Source organism: Heloderma suspectum, chromosome 1, assembly GCF_057233095.1.
Source record: "Heloderma suspectum isolate Gila_16-S chromosome 1, 16-S_ref, whole genome shotgun sequence".
NCBI lineage: Eukaryota > Metazoa > Chordata > Lepidosauria > Squamata > Helodermatidae > Heloderma > Heloderma suspectum.
The window spans coordinates 245,097,290-245,115,627 of NC_139458.1; the positions used below are offsets into that span (position 1 = coordinate 245,097,290).

The following is an 18,338-nucleotide window of genomic DNA, read 5'->3' on the forward strand; positions in this document are numbered from 1 at the left end:
TATCTACACCTTGCCCAAGGCCCTTGCCTGCCTTGAAACAGGAAACTGCCCTTACACAAATCTATGGTGCAACCACACTTGGAATGCTCTGTACAGTTCCACATCTCAAAAAAAATATTGCAGAGCTGGAAAAGGGCAGAAAAGAGCAACCAAAATGATCAAAGGGCTGGAGCAACTCCTTGTATTGGCCCCAGGCCTGTAACCAAGTCATCTGTAGTTTTAGAGGGGCCTAGAGATCCATTGAGCACGCTTGAGCATGCTCCGGGAGAGAGCGCAGGACAGGAAGGCCTGGCATGCTATGGTCCATGGGGTCACGAAGAGTCGGACACGACTGAACGACTGAACAACAACAAGAGATCCATAATGCTTGGCTTAGGTTCATTATAAGTACAATTTCCTTGCTAGTAGGCCTCTGAGCATGTGAGATGAGTCAAAAGTTGATAGCGTGGCCTCAGCACATTCCATGCTAATAAAGGCTAGTATCTTATCAGGGCCTAGGATGTGCCTGAGAAGTGAAGCTTGTTCGCCTTAAAGCTGCAGGTGTCTGTGCTGGGAAAGTTCTGATTGTTTTCCTTCTGAACAAGCACTGTTCGCCTATGCTGGGCAAGTTGCAGATGAATGCTAATTAATGCTTGCTTCTGTCATGCTGCCTCACTGCTGACATGTTTGGTATAAAACCCATTTTACCCCATGGCTCTGGGTTCAGAGAAGCTGTCTGATCCAACCATTGGGTATGCCTGTGTGCTGTAAGTACTCAATAAAGGCTCCTTGTAAGTAAACCTGGGTCTGGCTTATCAGTATCTCAGCACCTCCAAACCTTAGCAGCCCATGGCCGGGGAATACTACTGGCACAGTGAGCAGGGTCCCAAGGGAACTGATATGTTCAGATTCAAAGGGAAGGAGGATGCAGTTGTTGGCATGCAGAACTGACTCCCGGGTTGTCCACAGCTGGAGCTGTTGGGTCCAGTCGCAAAGCAATCGGCGGTCCTGAGCGGACTGGGAGGATGCCCAGAGGTCAAGAAGGACTGCATGCCAGTGGCTCTGGAAACTGCATTGGAATCTCTGCAGCCGGAAAAGTGGTCAGCTAAGGAGGTACAGGGTGCAGGAATTCTGGCATGGCTTTTGCCGACAGCATTGCAAACTGTCGGGCAGAAGGAGTTGGAATGGAGAGAGAAAGCAGAAAAGGTCAAGGACGAGCTGGGAAAAGATCAAGATCTAAAGATGTTAATTAGAGAAATGTTGCAAGACAGCCTGGGCTCCAAATAGGTGTGGGAGCGTGAGGCTGAAGAAGTAGCCATTAGCCTGATACGCCGAGCTCAGAAGAATTGCTTAAAGAGTGCCAGAGTGCGCAACATCATCACCTCGCCCGATTGGGATGAAATCCCTAAGAAGTGGAAACTGAAGATAAAGACCCGGGAGATGAGGCCAAGAAACAGGTTGAAGGTGAAGAATCAGCACCCAGGGCATGGGATAGACCCCCTCTTAGAGTGGAAAGTGCGCCAGAGGACAGCCCCAAGGCAAAATGAAGCAGAGCAACCATGTTGAAGGTCTCAGTCACAGTAATAGTATTTAACTTTGAACTGTTCTAGAATTTCATAGAGCCTATAGCTACTGACCATCAGCTGTATGATTGCTGAAGAGTGTAACCATTACGCTTTTGCCGTGGGATTCCCTGCAATAAAGAAATCTCACTGATTTGGGTGTCCAGTGTCAAAACTACCCGAGTGTGTGCACTGAAGGGATTGAGAAACCTGGCAGCATGTGTTCCTGGCCAAGCCCAAAACACTACTACCATGCTCCTGCAAGTGGCAACAAACTGTGTAAGCTGGGAGACCCAACCTGATTGAGAAAAAGAAGATATCGTAGTAGCTGTCTCCAAAAAGCGTGAGACCTGCATAGCTGGCTGCCTGATGCTGTAAATTATGTTACAACTGAAAACTAAGACTGTTTTCCTGTTTGAGACCCCAGTGGAAAAAAGCTGACCTGGGTAATTTGTCACCCCTGACAAAGCAAAGATTCGGTTGCCTCATCGTGTCTTGTTTTGTACCCAAGATTTACAAATACAAACAAACTGTGAAGCTCTACTTTCAAGTCCTGCAAATCACCCCACCGCCTCCCAAAGAAGATTGATGGCTGTGTACAGAATGCAAGTATAAAACAACCCCCATCTCCCTGTGGCGTCCTGAGTTTCGGCACTCTGCTTAGGTTTGTGTGCTAAGTAAGGGAGAAGAAGGGGGGGGTCATGTTGTGAATCCCTGGCTAGCCTAACTAGTGATGGATAGCCCCAAGAGTTTTTTCCCTCACTCAAGCCTCAGTTTTCTTAGTCCTCGTTTGAGAAGCATTTAAAAGTGCAATTGTTGTTCCCTTGCTGTTAAGAGCCGTGCAGTTCAAAACTGTCCTGTAGCTGTAAGTTTATTTTTGCAAAGGGGAGGGGATCATAGCCGATTATAGTCTGTAAAACCACGTGAAAAGCTTTAAGAATGACAGCCAATGTAGATCTCTCCTTTTTCCCTTGCAAAAGAGATGATTTTGTTGTTTTTAATGTGTTATAAATCTAATAGCTTAGATTTAGATTTCCAACTAGACCCATTGAAAGCTCAAAAGCACTGGCAATGTCTTTGCAAGCTCCCTAGTTAGACAGTCGTTTCCCCTCACCAATCTCTGAGCAACCAAGCTGGGACAGTGTGGAGGGAGGAGAGTAAATTTTTAGACTGAAGAGGTGTTATGGGAGCAAAAATAATGTCAAGGCCCAGCTTCAGTAATGCAGTGAGGTCTTGTAAGTTATAGCCAAGATTTGATTAGAAGTAGCCTGGAAGGGCTTGGGCCTATTCAGTTTTTAGAATGTCAGAGTCTGTGTGAGCTTGTATCTGTCAGTGTTCTCAAAGTGGAGCCAGGGGGAGTCACCCAACTCCCTGTCTGCCACTGGTCTAGCCTTGGCAGGCAGGGAGGTTAGAAGATGTCTGAGAACCTGACAGAAGTGGAGTAAGATTTGCAGAAAGGTTGCCCAGGTTGTAGCGCTACTACTAGAGAACTGAGCAGTTCCACTTTGTTTAGACAGAAGCCTTGCTGAAAGGCTAAAGGCCCTTGTCTGTCGAGGGATCTAGAAGGGGTGTACAGTCACACCTTCCCCCTTAAGCTGATTCAGAGATGGGGAGCCTTTGCTAAGAGCATCTCGTCTTCACTTCCCGAAGCCTTCTCTGTTTGGATCCATCATCGTCTGGGCTTTTAGAGGCACTCTGCACATGGACTGGAACTTTGGATTGTTAAGGACTTGCCATGGAAAGTACTGTGAGGCTTTTCATAGACTTGAACTCTCATTGCTGTGGATTGTGTGTCTGTGTTTGTAGTCAGCTCAATGTATGGCAGGCTGAGTTTGATCTATGTCTTTTGGACTTCCCTCTGCCAGAATGCATGCAGCGTGGAGTTGCTGATGCGAAAGCAGTGGCCTAGAACTCTTTGCATGTGTGAGCATGCCCTTCCCTTGATCTTGATGGGCTCTGACCATGTAACGTGGAGGAACAGTATGATTGCTGGATCTGCTCCATCATGCCTCACCTCATGCAGGAGGTTTTCCACTCATGGTGTTAGATTTCAGTGAAAGCTTGTTGTGTGCATTTTATGATTTCTTAAATACTATGTGATACCTGCAAATGGCTTTAATGTCAGATACAACTCTGAATGATACTGAGTGTCATGCCCAATAGTTTGATGTCTGTGCCACCTCCTGGGACAGAGCCTTCAGAGTAAACATGCGGAAGGCAAACAAATCCATATAAATCAGAGAAGGATTTGAGCAATTACACGATGGGATAGGATGGCTTACCCCATTAAGAGTGTATGCCCCACCACGGCCATTAGGGTGTTGGGAAGATGGGCATGCACAAATTGGAAAGAGTGCCCTGGCATTAATTAAGCTGCCCCTAATGGTAGTTATTAGACCTGTGGAGAAAAAGCGTAGCCATGGTTGCCCCCAGGGTGGATTGGGAGGTGCTCCTTGGGACTGTCATGGGGTCCCCACAGGTTTGTGAACACCTTAGACAGCCCTGCAGTAGGGAATTACAGGGCCTGGAAGGTGAGATGGCAACGAGGCATCTTCATTGCGGCTGATTATGCTTGGAGTTTGTTCCGGGGGGGGGGGGGCTACTATAAGGTACAAAGTGAATATCTTTAAAAGAGCAATATACATGGCATTGAATACCACCGCTGAGGCACTAGAAGCCATTAGAATAGAGATGACAAGCATGAGAACTGCTATTTTGCAGAACTGCCTGGCTTTAGATATGATTACAGCGGCCCAAGTCGGTATTTGTGCCATGTTGCAGCAGGAATGCTGCGTGTACATTCCTGACAAGCAGAGTGTGATAAATCACAGCATAAGGGCTTTGTATGTGCAAAGTGAGAAAGTACATCATCTAGAAGAGGACTCCCTCTTCAGACCAATTCCGGACTGGTTTCAAAGAATTGGGTGGGGTGGGGGTGGAAGCAACTGGTTGCAGTAAACTGTGGCTATCATAAGTAGTTTTATAGCTTTGTGTGCTTGCTCATATGGCTGTCATATTTTAAAATATACAGTAAAGTAGTTATCAATCCCCTGGTGATCAAACGACAGGGCAAAGAAGATCCTGCCCTCTGGGTAAGAAGAGATTGTGACGCGCAGACTGGTATTGTCCTTTGATCATCTGAGGGTGGAATGTATTGGCCCCAAGCCTATAACCAAGTCACCTGTAGTTTTAGAGGGGCCTAGAGATCCATAATGCTTGGCTTAGGTTCATTATAAGTGCAATTTCCTTGCTAGTTGGCCTCTAAGCATGTGAGATGAGTCAAAGGTCGATAGCGCGGCCTCAGCACATTCCATGAAGGCTCATATCTTATCAGGGCCTAGGATGTGCCTGAGAAGTGAGGCTATGTTTATGCCAAGTTACAGGTGTCTGTGTTGGGAAAGTTCTGATTGTTTTCCCTCTGCAGAAGTACTGTTAGCCTATGCTGGGAAAGTTGCAAATGAATGCTAATTAATGCTTGCTTCTGTCATGCTGCCTCACTGCTGACATGTATGGTATAAAACCCATTGTACCCCATGGCTCTGAGTTCAGAGAAGGTGTCTGATCCAACCATTGGGTACGCCCATGTGCTGTAAGTACTCAATAAAGGCTCCTTGTAAGCAACCCTGGGTCTGGCTTATCATTATCTCGGCACCTCCAAACTTTAGCAGCCCATGGCTGGGGCATACGCTCCTTTATGAGAAAAGGTTACAATGGAGCTGTTTAAGTTAGGAAAAAGGGTGAGTAAGGGGAGACATGGTAGAGTGTATAAAATTATGCATGGTATGGAGAAAGTATCTCATAATACAAGAAACCAGGGTCATCCAGTGAAGATGAATGATCGGATATTCAGGACAGATAAAAGGAACAACTTCTTCACACAGCACACAATTAAACTATGTCATTTGATACCACAAGATGGCTATGAACTTGGACAGCTTTAAAGGGAGAGTGGACACATTTATAAATGATAAGGCGATTACTGGCTATTAGTCCTGATGGCTATATATTAATTCCAGTATCAGAGGCAGTATGCTTCTCTGTGCCAGTTGCTGGGGAGCATGAGTGAGAGTTTGCCATCACCTCCATGTCCTGCTTGTGGGCTTCCCAAAGGCAGCTGGCTGGCCACTGTGGGAACAGAATGCTGGACTGGATGGACCCCTGGTCTGATCCAGCAAGGCTCTTAGGTTCTTAAATCTGGGCAGAATGCTTTTCTTTACTTCCAAGTATTTGCCTAGTATTTGCCCCGTTATAGCACACCAAAAGTATATATTTTACTCAAAAAGAGAAAAGAAAATATGTTCAAACCAGATAGGCCAGGAACTGCTTTAAAATGAAAGCAGATAGTATTCATTTTTATTATTTCAGTCTTTACAGTGTCAAATCATTGCTCCCAAAAGCTATAATGAAAATCACTAGAGTGAGTAAGCCTAGAGTAATTTTTATCCAGCCTTTCTTCAGAGATGGTAGCTTGTGTTTCACTTTGAAACAATACACTGATGGTGGCTTGTGTTTCACTTTGAAACGATACGCTGATGTGTGTGTGTGCAGATGTGTGAACTGGTCTATGTTAGTCTTAGTTAAATGTTTTAAGATTCTTTGGTCTTTAGAAACCTGGCAGAGTAATTGTTTTTATGGCTCCTTTGGGAAGATAAAGGCCTTCATAAGGCCTATTTGCCTCTGGTGTGTTTGTGCATTATAGAATTTCTGATTGTGATGACTGTGTGCAGCCTAATAAAAGTGGTGCCTTCCATTTAAAGTCAGTTGTGTGATTTTTGGACCATTGCATGCTGATATAGCCAAAAGGGATTCTTTGAAGTGGGGTGACATATCAAGTAGGAAAGAGGTTCCCTTTTCAAGGAAACAGAAAGCTCACTACTTTCATGGAAGCCTTTGATTTTGTATAAGTTATTTGCAGTCACCTGAATCTTGCCACCAAGCTCCACATCATGGCTGTCATGGCTGTTGTGAATGTCAAAGAGGCATCAGGGATGGGACTCATTAACCCTTAGAGATTGAGTAGCTTGCTCTCTGCCCCTGGTCATGAATTAGTACTTGGGGCTGGTGCAAGATAGACAAATATGGATGGAGTACTTTTAATTAAGCCATATAGTCCCATAGCATTCTCAAAGCTAACAGAATACATGAGCCTACCTCATATCATGTACTTAAACTTAATTATTTGTGCTGCAAATATTTCTAATAATGATTCTAATGCTGCAGTTCACAACAGATTGTTTTAGGAAGAGCTTGCTTGGCCCTGTTGCATTCAGTGGAACTACTTGTAACTAAATGGATTCAGAATTCCTCCAAAGAGATTATGGGCCAATTCACATGTCACAATAAGCCACAATAGGTTAATTCACCCACGGGTCTCAGAGACATGTGTGGCTGCCATTTTGAATATGCAAGCTGAAGCAGGGGCATGCCATGGCTTGTTGTGTCATGTGAACCCAGGCATTGTGGGTTATTTTAGGGTTAAACAACCCTCAGATAACCCTAGAACAACCCATTTTGTTTAACCCTCAAATAACCCATGACGTCTGGGTTCATATGACACAACAAGCCTCGGCGTGCCCCCTCCGTGCCTTGCATACTCTAAATGGCAGTTGGCGCGCATCTCAGAGCCCCATAGGTAAATTAACCCATGGTGGCCTACTATGACATGCAATCTCATAGTGACTGGGTGACCGGCCAGATGGGCAATTAATAAATTTAATAAATAAAATAAAAAATAAAATAAAATAAATCTCAGGTCTCTGAGTGAGGCTGTGTGATTGGAGAAGGGCACCAATGTGTGCAGTGACTAGGATCTAGGATGGAAAGAAGTTAGTTCAAATCCCCATGACCATGAAACTGAGTGGGTGACCCTAAGCCAGTCTACTGAGGATGGAATGGGATGATATCATGTACAGCACTTTTGAGCCCCATGAAAGCATGCATGTGTGATTAGATGATAGATGGATATATAGATAGATAGAGTCGGTAGTGGTGCTTCGTGAGTGTCATGACCTTTGAATGTTTGCTCAGAAATAAATTCCCAGTTAATAAATTGACTTACTTACTAGTAATTATTTTTAGAATTGTAGCCTGGCTCGTATATCTAGCTTAAATCAAACTCAAATCAGTGGCTGAAATGACTTCCAATTCAGTTTGTTGATGACTACAATTTTTAAAAGCATGCAAGATAGCTTTTCTCCAAAAATATGGCATTTTTAAAATCAAGGTGTCGACTTTGCTAAAATTCGCCACAACAGCTTCAAGGAAGAGTTTCCCTCACTTTCTCAGAAGTTATCCAAAGCTCAAAAATCAGATAATTTTATAAGAACTGCCAAGGGGCAGTTCTGTGGCTGGCCTGCAGAAGAAAACTGTATTCTGGTGCATCCACTCAAGGATACCTTCTGCATGCACATCTTTATTAGATCCACCACATTTTCCCTAGATTAAGGATGCTAACAGGAAGGATAACTTATCAATTGCTATAATGTGGTATCTCCATTATACGTTTGAGCTTTGGGTCAATTTACTCAATGTGATTTTTGCAAATTCCAGTCAATAATTCCCATGACAAGATACAAGTGCAAGTGTGCTACCAGAGTGGATCATAGATCTGGCTTGTACCTCAGTGACCCTGTCAGCTGCAGGCACCTGGAATTCAAATCACAGAGGCCCATCAGGAGGTTGGACATGTGTACAAGCCATTCACATAACACATTGGCACATCTTTGGAGAACTTTTAGAAGGAATAATCCTATGACTGCCAAGTATGTTTTCTGAATAAACCTTTAAAAATAAGAAAAAGAGCAGGGTTTTTTTTTTTGTTCCATTTCTTTAAAAAAAATTCAGAAGCTCAGCATTTGAGCTCTTGAGTTAATTGAAAGCTGCCACTTTCAGACTTGCAGCAGAGCACACATGTCTATGCCATTCAGCCAATCAATTCTGATTATGCCCGGTAGAGGGCAATAATGGCACAATAGAAAACAGTCATTCATGATTCACACACATGGCTGTCATCCATTAGACAGTTGACTGCAATGATGCACCAGCAGCAGACTTGTGAAAACACCACCCCCTCAGCCAAAACTCTCCTTCTCACGCAAATGTCCGGCTTGCATGAGCAGTGTACAATGGAGGTGTGAAACTGTATGACATCGCAGTTCCTCTTCCCTGAAGAGAAAAATGTGAACTCGCCAAGAAGAAGAAGAAGAAGAAGAAGAAGAAGAAGAAGAAGAAGAAGAAGAAAATAAACTTGCAAAAAATACTGGGAAGGGTATGCTCTTTTGTGATTTTGCATCTCCAGTATTATACTGCCCATCCAAGTAAACCACTCACGAGAGGAGGAAGTTTTTTGCTGCCAGCATATGGTCAGAATTTATATGTACAGCACAATCCTATGAATATTTACCTGTAAATAAGTTTCAGTAAGTTCAGTGTGACTTTCTCACTAGGACGTGTGTTTGGAATTGCAACCTCCACATCTAATCAATTTATACATCATGAAACTAATGCGCTATTTGGAGAGGGGCAGAATTGTGTCCACTGACTCAACTCCATTTGGAAGAGCCAACATATGAACAAACTGTATGTTGTGCTTTGACTCCATCTGCACTGTCAGGGAACCTTGATATTGGAGCCCTAGAGTCAGGCTGATCCAATGTCAGTTTTCAAACTGCATGGAAATTGCATGTCTGTTTCTTACTTTGTTGCTAGGATCATCTTTTTCCTTGCTGTCTGTTCCTTCTGTTCCATGTGCTGTCTGGCAAGATGTTCCCCAACCGCCTTGGCTGGGAATTCAGTTTCACAGGTGTAGCCAAAATCCCTGGCCAAATGTAAAGCTTCTCCTATGAGCAGAAAGAAAAGTAAAGAAAGAAAAACTGTCACTTTACGTGCACCCTTGAGTACTTTACTTTGAATGTACAGACAGTGGCTCTAATTTATTTATTAAGAGAATTTTTACCTCACTCTTCAGCTGAAAAGTCTTCCAGTAAGGCTGGGTTAGAGCAAGACTGGGGAGACCTGGGTTCAAATTCCCACTCAGCCATGAAGCTCTTGTGTCAAATACCCTGAGCTCCTCGGAGGAACGGTGCAATATAAATGTAATTAACAACAATTTGTTAACTAACTCATAGTGTCATGCAATCCTCACTCCACAATAAAGGTCCATTTCCTGAAACTAACTGGTAGCTTGATAACTTTACAGATGTAATTGAGGGATGGGAAGATTCACTGGGGGGTGGGGGGGAGATCATTGGGGGAGAACATGTTTCTTCCATTTTCCTAATTCATGGTTGTAGTTGCGTCAGCCATAGAATTCAGAGGATGCTGTCAATTTTAATCCTAAAGGAAACTTGGCACTTTTTTCTTTTTTAAATGTATGAAGTTCACTTCAGTACAAAACACCTGTCTTTCCATGTGGGGCTTCTTTTTCAGAAGGTAAACGCAGCTCCATAACTCGTCATGGGTACTGTTCATTAGACACCAGCAACAGTCACACCAAAATGGTCAGAGATGTTTCAGCCTTTGTAGACACAGCTTTGAACTCTATGAAAACCTGCAAAACTTGCTTAACCATTGAATGAGATCATGACAGGACACACAGACAGGTGGACACAGGAACACACAAATGAATTAGTGTGCGTACAACAGCAGTGACAGCTCTACAATGACAGTACCACTTCCAAGTTGCTACAAACCTATCACCTATAGACAGCCTTTAAATGAGCAATAACTCCGCAAGACTCCCCAGTGTCTGATTACTCAAGTATTGTGTGTGTGCAGTGATTTTCACTTTTTCTTGCCTATTTTCTTCTCCATGCCTATTGTGTGGGCTTCCACTTTTTAGTTAAATAATGAAGCATGTCTTAAATGAGTAGTCTGGGGACCAGCAAATACTGTCAGGGACTGGGGCCCATGAACTGATCTTCTGCAGAGCAGGGCAAATTCTCCCAAATGCTCCTTCCCATTCAGAATGAATGGAAATCCTGCATGGCATGGTTTTCTAAGGAAATCGCCAATTACCTATGCCCTAAGTCCTGGTGTGGGATGGGGAACCTGTGATCTTCCAAATCTTATTGGACTCCACCCCCATGAGCCCCAGCCAGCATGGCCAGTGGTCAGGGATGATGGGAGTTGTAGCCCAACGCCTGGAGGGCCACAGTTCCTCCAGTGCTGGTGTACATGAAGATATCACACTGACTGGTCTGGCTTTATCACTCACTCTCCCAGCGATCTATCCAACCTTCAGAGTATAGTCAGGGGTTAGATAGGCGGTCGGCATAGTGAAGTCCCTCATCATTGCAACAGCAGTAATACATGGAGAGGTTTTCCACCTGCTTTGTGTAATACTGGCGTGGTATAATGGCTGCAGTGCTGGTCTTGGACAAGGTCAGATCATGAAGTTAACCAGACAGCTTTGGACAAGTCATTATCTCTCTTCCCAATCTACCTTCTAAGTCCTAAAAAGAAGAATGCACTTGGAATGGGCTCTATGGTTATAGCACCCTCATAGCACCCTCATTTCTAGAGTGTCATAAGAAGCTGGCAGGAACCTTCAAGCACCGCTTCCTAGGGTGCTCTAGAAAGTAGGCTTGTGTGGCAGGAACCATAGAGTCTGTTCCTAGAGCATTCCCTCCCCCCATCTTTTTCATGGCAACAGATGCTGGGGGTTGCCAGAGAAGGCTTGTGGGGTTACAATTTTTCCACCCCTGTTCTAGGGATGCATTGAGGATAAAGTGGAATGAATTCCAGTAAGGAGGGGTGGGACAGGTTAACAGTGCCAGAGGCAGTCTGCACATGTAGGTTCAGTAGTATTTGGTAGTGACAGTGGTTTAGTCCCTTGCTGTGTAACCCAAAGTCAGAAGTCTCAAGAAATGGTGGGCCCAGTTGGGCCACTCTCCCCTTGAATTCTGAATCTTTGTGTGTGTGTGTTTGAGGAGGGGAGAGTGTGCACATTGACAATTCTTACAAGGGGTGGGGTTTCTGGAGTTCTCTGTCCTGCACTTTGCAGTTCATACTCACAAGAAGCAGCACAGGAATTAACCTCCACCCCAGGGCTCACAATAGACTTGCTGGCAATGGGGGATATGAGCTCTAGCCCTTCCTGCAGGCAAATTCACTTGAAAAGCAAGACTAAAGCTAGGCCATCCAGCCCTGGCTCCTTCTCGTTCAGCAGATCTTTTAACAGGAGGACAGAAGCACCCAAGGCAAGCTTCCTTCCTCAGAAATGTATGGGGAGGAAGCAGGAGATGGGGAGAGAGACTGCTTCTTTTCCTCCCTCATTTCTGCTTCTCAAGTACGTTTATGAGGAAGGAGGTAACTTGTCTTCAGTGCTTCCTTCTCTGCAATAGGGTCTGCTGAATAGGATGGGCTGAATCTAGGGATGGCGGAGAATTCCGCCACGCACTGGCGTTCGGCCCCCCGAAATCCATGGTGGAACGGCCTGCCCCCCCCCCGCGGATTCCCCCCAGGATGAAGCTTACCTGGGGCAGATGTTCTGGATGGCGGCAGCTCTGGTGGCGGCTCCGGCGGCGGTGGCTGATCTTTCGACTGGCTGCCGTCGCCAGCATTTGCATCCTGGTCTTTGCCGTGATAGGCTATGTAAGTATTTATATAGCCTATCATGGCAAGCCAAGCAAAACAAAAAACAAAAAATGACGTACACAAATGGTGGCGGCTACGGCAGCCACCATTTGCGTTCCCTATTTTTCGCCGTTTTAGCCTACGTAAATATTTATGTAGGCTATTACGGCGGAAAAAAAGGGGAATGCAAATAGCGCCCACTACGCTATTTGCGTTCCCCTTTTTTTTCACCGTAATAGCCTACATAAATATTTACGTAGGCTAAAACGGCGAAAAATAGGGAACGCAAATGGCGGCCGCCGTAGCCGCCGCCATTTGCTTACGCTGTTTCTTTCTTCTTCTTTTTCCGCAGCCATGATAGGTATTTACGTAGCCTATCACGGCAGCCTGGCTGGACACAAATGGCGGCTGCTACGGCGGCTGCCATTTGCATCTGCAGCAGCCCGTCCGTGGCCAGAAGTCCGGCTGCGGACGGCCCTGGCCAGCTGCTCTGCGGAGTCGCCACGGAGCGGAGCCGGCCAGGCAGGTTTCTGGGAGGGAGGACCGGATCGCCTCCCCCCCGGTCAAGGATTCCGGGGGGAGGGACAGAGCGCCCCCCCCACGAATCAATTCCGCGAAAAGGTAAGTGAATCCTCTCCGCGCCCCCCACCCCGCCTTCCTTCTTATCTCACCAGGGGAAGGAGCACTGTTTCTTGAAATACCTGCTCCAACATCTCGAGGAGCACTGTGGGGAAAGTCAGCTTCTTTTAAATAAGGGACATTTATCTCCCACACAATCAATCCAGAAGTGAAGCACTGAACAGCAACTCTGTGTGGGATTTGGTGCAAATGGCTGTTCACAGGATATATACCTGGGAACATACCGGTTCAAATTCTCTTTGTAGGGGAGGGATGAGGAACTCCCAACCTGTGGGCCAAATTTGGCCCATGAGGCTGGCCCATACAACCTACAGTGCCCTGGCTGAGACCCCTCCCCAAAGCTCCACCTGTCCTGAAGTCTGTTCCCTCCGGGCTAGCATGGAGAGGAATCCCTGTTTTTCCCATTCAGAATAGCACAGTAGCGCTGTTTCAGACATTCACAATAGGGAAGTAGCTGCTTTCCCCATTCACTGTATGTAGCCTGTATTTCCCATTCAGAATCACACGGTATCTTTTAATCTTTTACAATATCCCAACGGTGGATGAGAGGGGAAGAGCGGGGTAAACTACAGGGTCTTAATTCAGTGCTTCCACTAAACTTCCTTGAGCAGGGGAGCATGGACAGGGCGGGGAACAAACCTCTCTCATTCGCTGAGCAGCACCTATGGGGTTGATGATGTTCAGTTCTACTCCACCCACCAAACCCCGAAGTATGGGGGTTTCAAGTGCTGTGTAACCCATGGAAGTGGGTTTTTAGGTAGTGTATACTTTGCTTCATGTGCCCCTGACAGACCAAAGTGATTTCAAGAAAATCTGGATATACCCAGAAAATGCTTCTCATTTCATCTCCATGTAGATGGAGCCTGGATGACACCAGGGGGTCATGGCCTTGCCCCTGACATCATCTGGCCCACAGAAGGTTGAGTGGGAGTCATCTGCCCTTCCCCCCAGTGTTGTAGGAAAACTGATTTTGGTAATCCAGGGGAGGAAAAGGCAAACAGGGGAGACACCAACATGGCTCAGGTTCAGCTTACTACAGAGCTGTGTTTTTACTTCTCTGTGTTTTCTCTTTGATAAGGGCAGAACAACACAGTACTGCCATGGCATCCTGGAGCCGAAGTCTCTGTTTCCTGTCTCATAGCTGAGCAGAGCAGAGGAAGCTGCTTCAGCTGGTCTAGGGGCTATACAAGGAAGCAAGCTCCCCAAGAGTGAGCGATCGGAGAGAGCAAACAGGAGTTTGCCAGGGGTGCTGCAGTGGAAGAGGAGACAAAGGCAAAATGGTGAGAGGGCTAGAGTAAGCCCAGGGGACTTTCCATTCTGAGTTGCCGTGTGCTCACCATGTGCTCCTGAGAGATCCAATTGAGCTGAGGGGGTGTGGCCTGAGGACTCCCAGCCGCTGTGTGGGCAGGAAGTTTCAGTCTGTTTCCTGTCTCCTAGCTGAGGAGAGCAGAGGAAGCTGCTCCAGCTGGTCTAGGGGCTATACAAGGAAGCAAGCTCCCAGAGAGCAAATGATCAGAGCGAGTGAAAGGGGAGAGCGAACAGGAGTTTGCCAGGGGAGTTCAGCAGGGGAGGTCAAGGGGGAGGCCCTTAACATTTTAAACATTTTTTAAAAAAAATATTTTTCTTGTAACACACACTTCTATACCAGTGGGGCTATGTTTTTAACCCGCAGTGAATAGAGGACAAAGCACAGGCTATTCCAGTACAATCAGAAAGTTAGAAACATAAAGGGAATAGAGACTATGAAAGGAAAAGACTCTCCAGTGGTGGTGACCTGCAAGGTCTGTGCAATGTTTTTTTTCTTTCCTGAGATCAACATGGCCTACATGTGCAATAAGTGCAAGTTGATCACACTGCTGGAAGAAAACATAAAAGGACTGGAGTGTTGAGTGTCAACCCTCCAGGGAATAAGAGAAGACGAAGAGTTCTTGGACAGAATGGTGAAACTGCAGCAGCAAAGTGAAGAACAGAAGCTTGAAGAGCAACAGAAAGCTGAGGCAGAAGATGAAAATGCTGAGGTGAGTAAAAATGAAGTAGAGGATACTCCTTGGAAAAGGGTGACAGTTAGGAGCAGAAGAACTAGAAACCACTCTGCACCAGTGGAAGCATTGGAACTATGGAACCATTTCCAGGTACTTGAGGATGAGACTGGAGGACAGCCTGCAGAGGAAGAATTACAGGGGAACCTGCATGAGAATGAGCAAGAGGCTGAAGGTCAGCCAAGTAGAGGCAATGAAACCAAAGCCGACACCAACAAGAAGAGAAGAGTAGTAGTTGTGGGAGAGTCCTTGCTGCATGAGTTTGAAGCCCAAGTATGTTGCGAAGACCCATGGACTTGCCAGGTATGCTGTCTCCCAGGAGGACGGATTAGAGATGTGACTGAAGGGTTGACTGCACTCATAAAGCCGACTGACAGGTATCCCTTTCTTCTCATCCTTGTGGGAACAAATGATACCGCCAAGCAGAGCTATGAAGAAATCACATCAGACTTTGAAGTTTTGGGAAGGAAACTCCAGGACTTTGGGGCCCAGATAGTTTTCTCATCCATCCTTCCAGTAGTTAGAAGAGGGATAGAAAGGGAAAGAAAAATACTCTGGGTGAATATTGGCTACAAAGGTGGTGCTGAAGAGAGAGATTTAGATTCTGGGACCACGGGCTATACTTCCTGGAAGATGGACTGTTGGCAAGGGATGGGTTGCACCTCACAAAGGCTGGGAAGAATGTGTTTGGCCACAGCATGAAGAACTTCATCAGGAGGGCTTTAAACTGAATCCTACAGGGGAGGGAGATGTAAAGTTGGGGGTAACAATGGATGAAGGCTCATGTACCACAATGGAGAGAACAGCTCTAATAGCGCCCAATTATAGTCTTCCAAAACATGTAGGAAGAAAGCCAGACTATAAAGCACATGGTCTTCGATGTCTATATGCTAATGCCCAAAGTATGGGAAACAAACAGAATGAACTTGAACTCTTAATACAGGAGGGAAATTATGACTTGATAGGTGTAACTGAAACTTGGTGGGATGACTCTCATGACTGGAATACAGCAATTGAAGGCTATAACTTGTTCAAAAAGAACAGGAGGAACAGAAAGGGAGGTGGGGTTGCACTATACGTGAAAAATACATATCTCTGCACAGAAATAGAGGAGGATGAGCTTGGTAGCCCCATTGAGAGCATCTGGGTTCAAATAAATGGAGCAAAGAATAAAAGGAACCTGGTAATTGGAGTCTACTACCAGCCACCCAACCAAGGAGAAGACGAGGATGAAACTTTTGAAAAGTGAATAGCCAATGTTTCAAAGAAGCATGATGTAGCAGTAATGGGGGACTTCAATTTCCCCGATATTTGTTGGGAGACAAATTCTGCAAAACATGGCCCCCCCAAGAGATTCCTGACTTGTGTGGTGGATAACTTCCTCCTAAAGAAAGAAGAGGAAGGAACTAGAGGATCGGCTATCCTTGACTTGATACTAACCAACAGAGATAACTTAGTGGATAAAGTAGCAGTTACAGGAACTCTGGGGGAAAGCAACCATGTTGCACTTGAGTTCTCTTGGTTCTAAAGGAAGCAAAAGCCGAGTGTAGCCAAATGTGTACCCTGGATTTGAGGAAAGCCGATTTTAATTAACTCAGAACAATGATAAGTATGGTCAGAACAATGATAAGTACGATAAGTATGAGCAGTGCAACAATGGAACCAATTCCCTGGGGAGATAGTGGGCTCTCCCACACTGGAGGCATTCAAGACGAGGCCGGACAGCCATCCGTCAGGGATGCTCTGACTTGGATTCCTGCATTGAGCAGGGGGTTGGACTCAATGGTTTTATAGGCCCCTTTCAACCCCACTATTCTATGATTCTATGATTCTCCTTCTCTGTAATATGTAGTATCACTTATCCCATGTCATTACATTGCGTTGCAGGTTTTTGCTTCCACTCCACATCGTTGGCTGTTACTGGTAGGGGTGCCTCCAATTTGGTGCTTCCCAGGTGAAACCCCCACCCCCACATCAGATTGAAAAAAGGAAATAATTTTCTGAGGCCTTATGAGCATGGGAATGCATTTACAATTTAAAAAATAAATCGGGGTCAAGTGCACAAGACTACAAAATGGCCTGCTTGCCATTTAGCCAAGCATACCAGTTTCCACCTCTTGTCAATGTCTTGGTCAATTTCATCCTACACTTTGTCACTTCCCTTGCTAGCAAACTCATTTTGTTTTGTTTTTTTAAAGCTGCTTCATGTTCTACTGAAGTAATAACATACATCCTTAAATCTCCTTCTCTCCTGCAGCCGCCAGCTGCTTTCAGCCCCCCCCACACCCCTGTGCTTGTTGCTTCCCTCCACTGGTCTCCATTGTTAGCTGTGAGATATACATGAGGGTTACAGAGCGGTGAGCAGGATTGCTAAACATACACAGATTTCAAGGCAGAGCAGGGACTGAGTGGATAAAGATATACAAATTTCCAGTGTCCTTTCTTCAAGATTTATATTAAAAAAATATAAAAATCCATCTTGAGGCAGAGGGCACTGGGATGGGATGAGGGAGAATGGCAGCGGCACCAGCGAGATCATGAGTTGCAGCAGGGGCTTTTGCTGCTTTTGCCGGGCAGCTCTCCAGCCATTCCTAACAACCCATGAGAAAATTGCCCTGGTGGGTTTTGACATCACAAAAAGCCACCCCCAAAACAAGCCACCCTAAACAACCTTACTACAAGCCATGGGTTCTCAGGGTGGCTTGTTTGTGTAACACAATCCATGATGGAAAAACTGTTCTGGGTTTGGCCGTCACACTAAGCCACCATGCAACCACCCACGATAACAACCCACGGTGGCTTGGGGTGACATATGAATCAGGTCTTTCTCTCCATGTGGGGCCTTATGTTGTGCTGACAGCATGGGAGCCACTGCACAAAGGCTTCTTCCCTTATTACTGGGGTAAAGTGAGATACCCTGGTGTGGCAAAGAGCCACAGGATGGAGCCCTACCACGTTGCTGGGATTTCTCATGTTATACGAACAGCAGAGTAAGAAACCACAGTGTAGTAGCTGTCATATTGCCTGTGTAGTGTAAGAAGGAGCCCTCTGGCTTTGAAAGTGGCACCAGTCCTAGTGTGCATGCTCCTATTTCAGCAGGAAGGGAAATGTGGCCATATTCCACCCCTTGAACAAGCTAAGAGCCTATAAGCAGTTAAAGTCAAGATTTTCACCCACCTGTTCAGAAAACAATTTCTGGGAGGAAATCCCACACACATCTAGAAACTGAGTCAGTTAAAATGGTATGCTGAATGAAAAGACAGCAGCAGCAGCAGCACAAATTTGCAAACTGCTGTGTTTTGATTGCCCCACCTAAGAGTTTTGCCGGAGACCAGAGAACTCCCTCAGATAGCCTTAAGTTCTGCCCCCCCTTTCTTTTCTTTTCCTTTCCTTTCCTTTCCTTTCCTTTCCTTTCCTTTCCTTTCCTTTCCTTTCCTTTCCCTTCTGAAATACTGGAATGGAACTGATCCTGTACTGTGAATGGGAAAGCTGAGCAGAGGGTTGATGAAAACCAGTCTAACCTCCCTGTAAACCGAAGAGCCAG

The 18,338-nt window shown here is 45.6% G+C and overlaps 1 protein-coding gene across 1 annotated transcript in view; it reads right to left on the reverse strand.

Moving 5' to 3' along the window:
- The window catches only part of TFAP2D (transcription factor AP-2 delta), a 62,254-nt gene that overhangs the window by 12,677 nt on the left and 31,239 nt on the right, over positions 1-18,338 (reverse strand). The window contains exon 6 of the mRNA XM_084830341.1: positions 9,238-9,379. Within this exon, the coding sequence (XP_084686467.1) occupies positions 9,238-9,379 (142 nt within the window). The remainder of the gene's footprint in view (positions 1-9,237; positions 9,380-18,338) is intronic.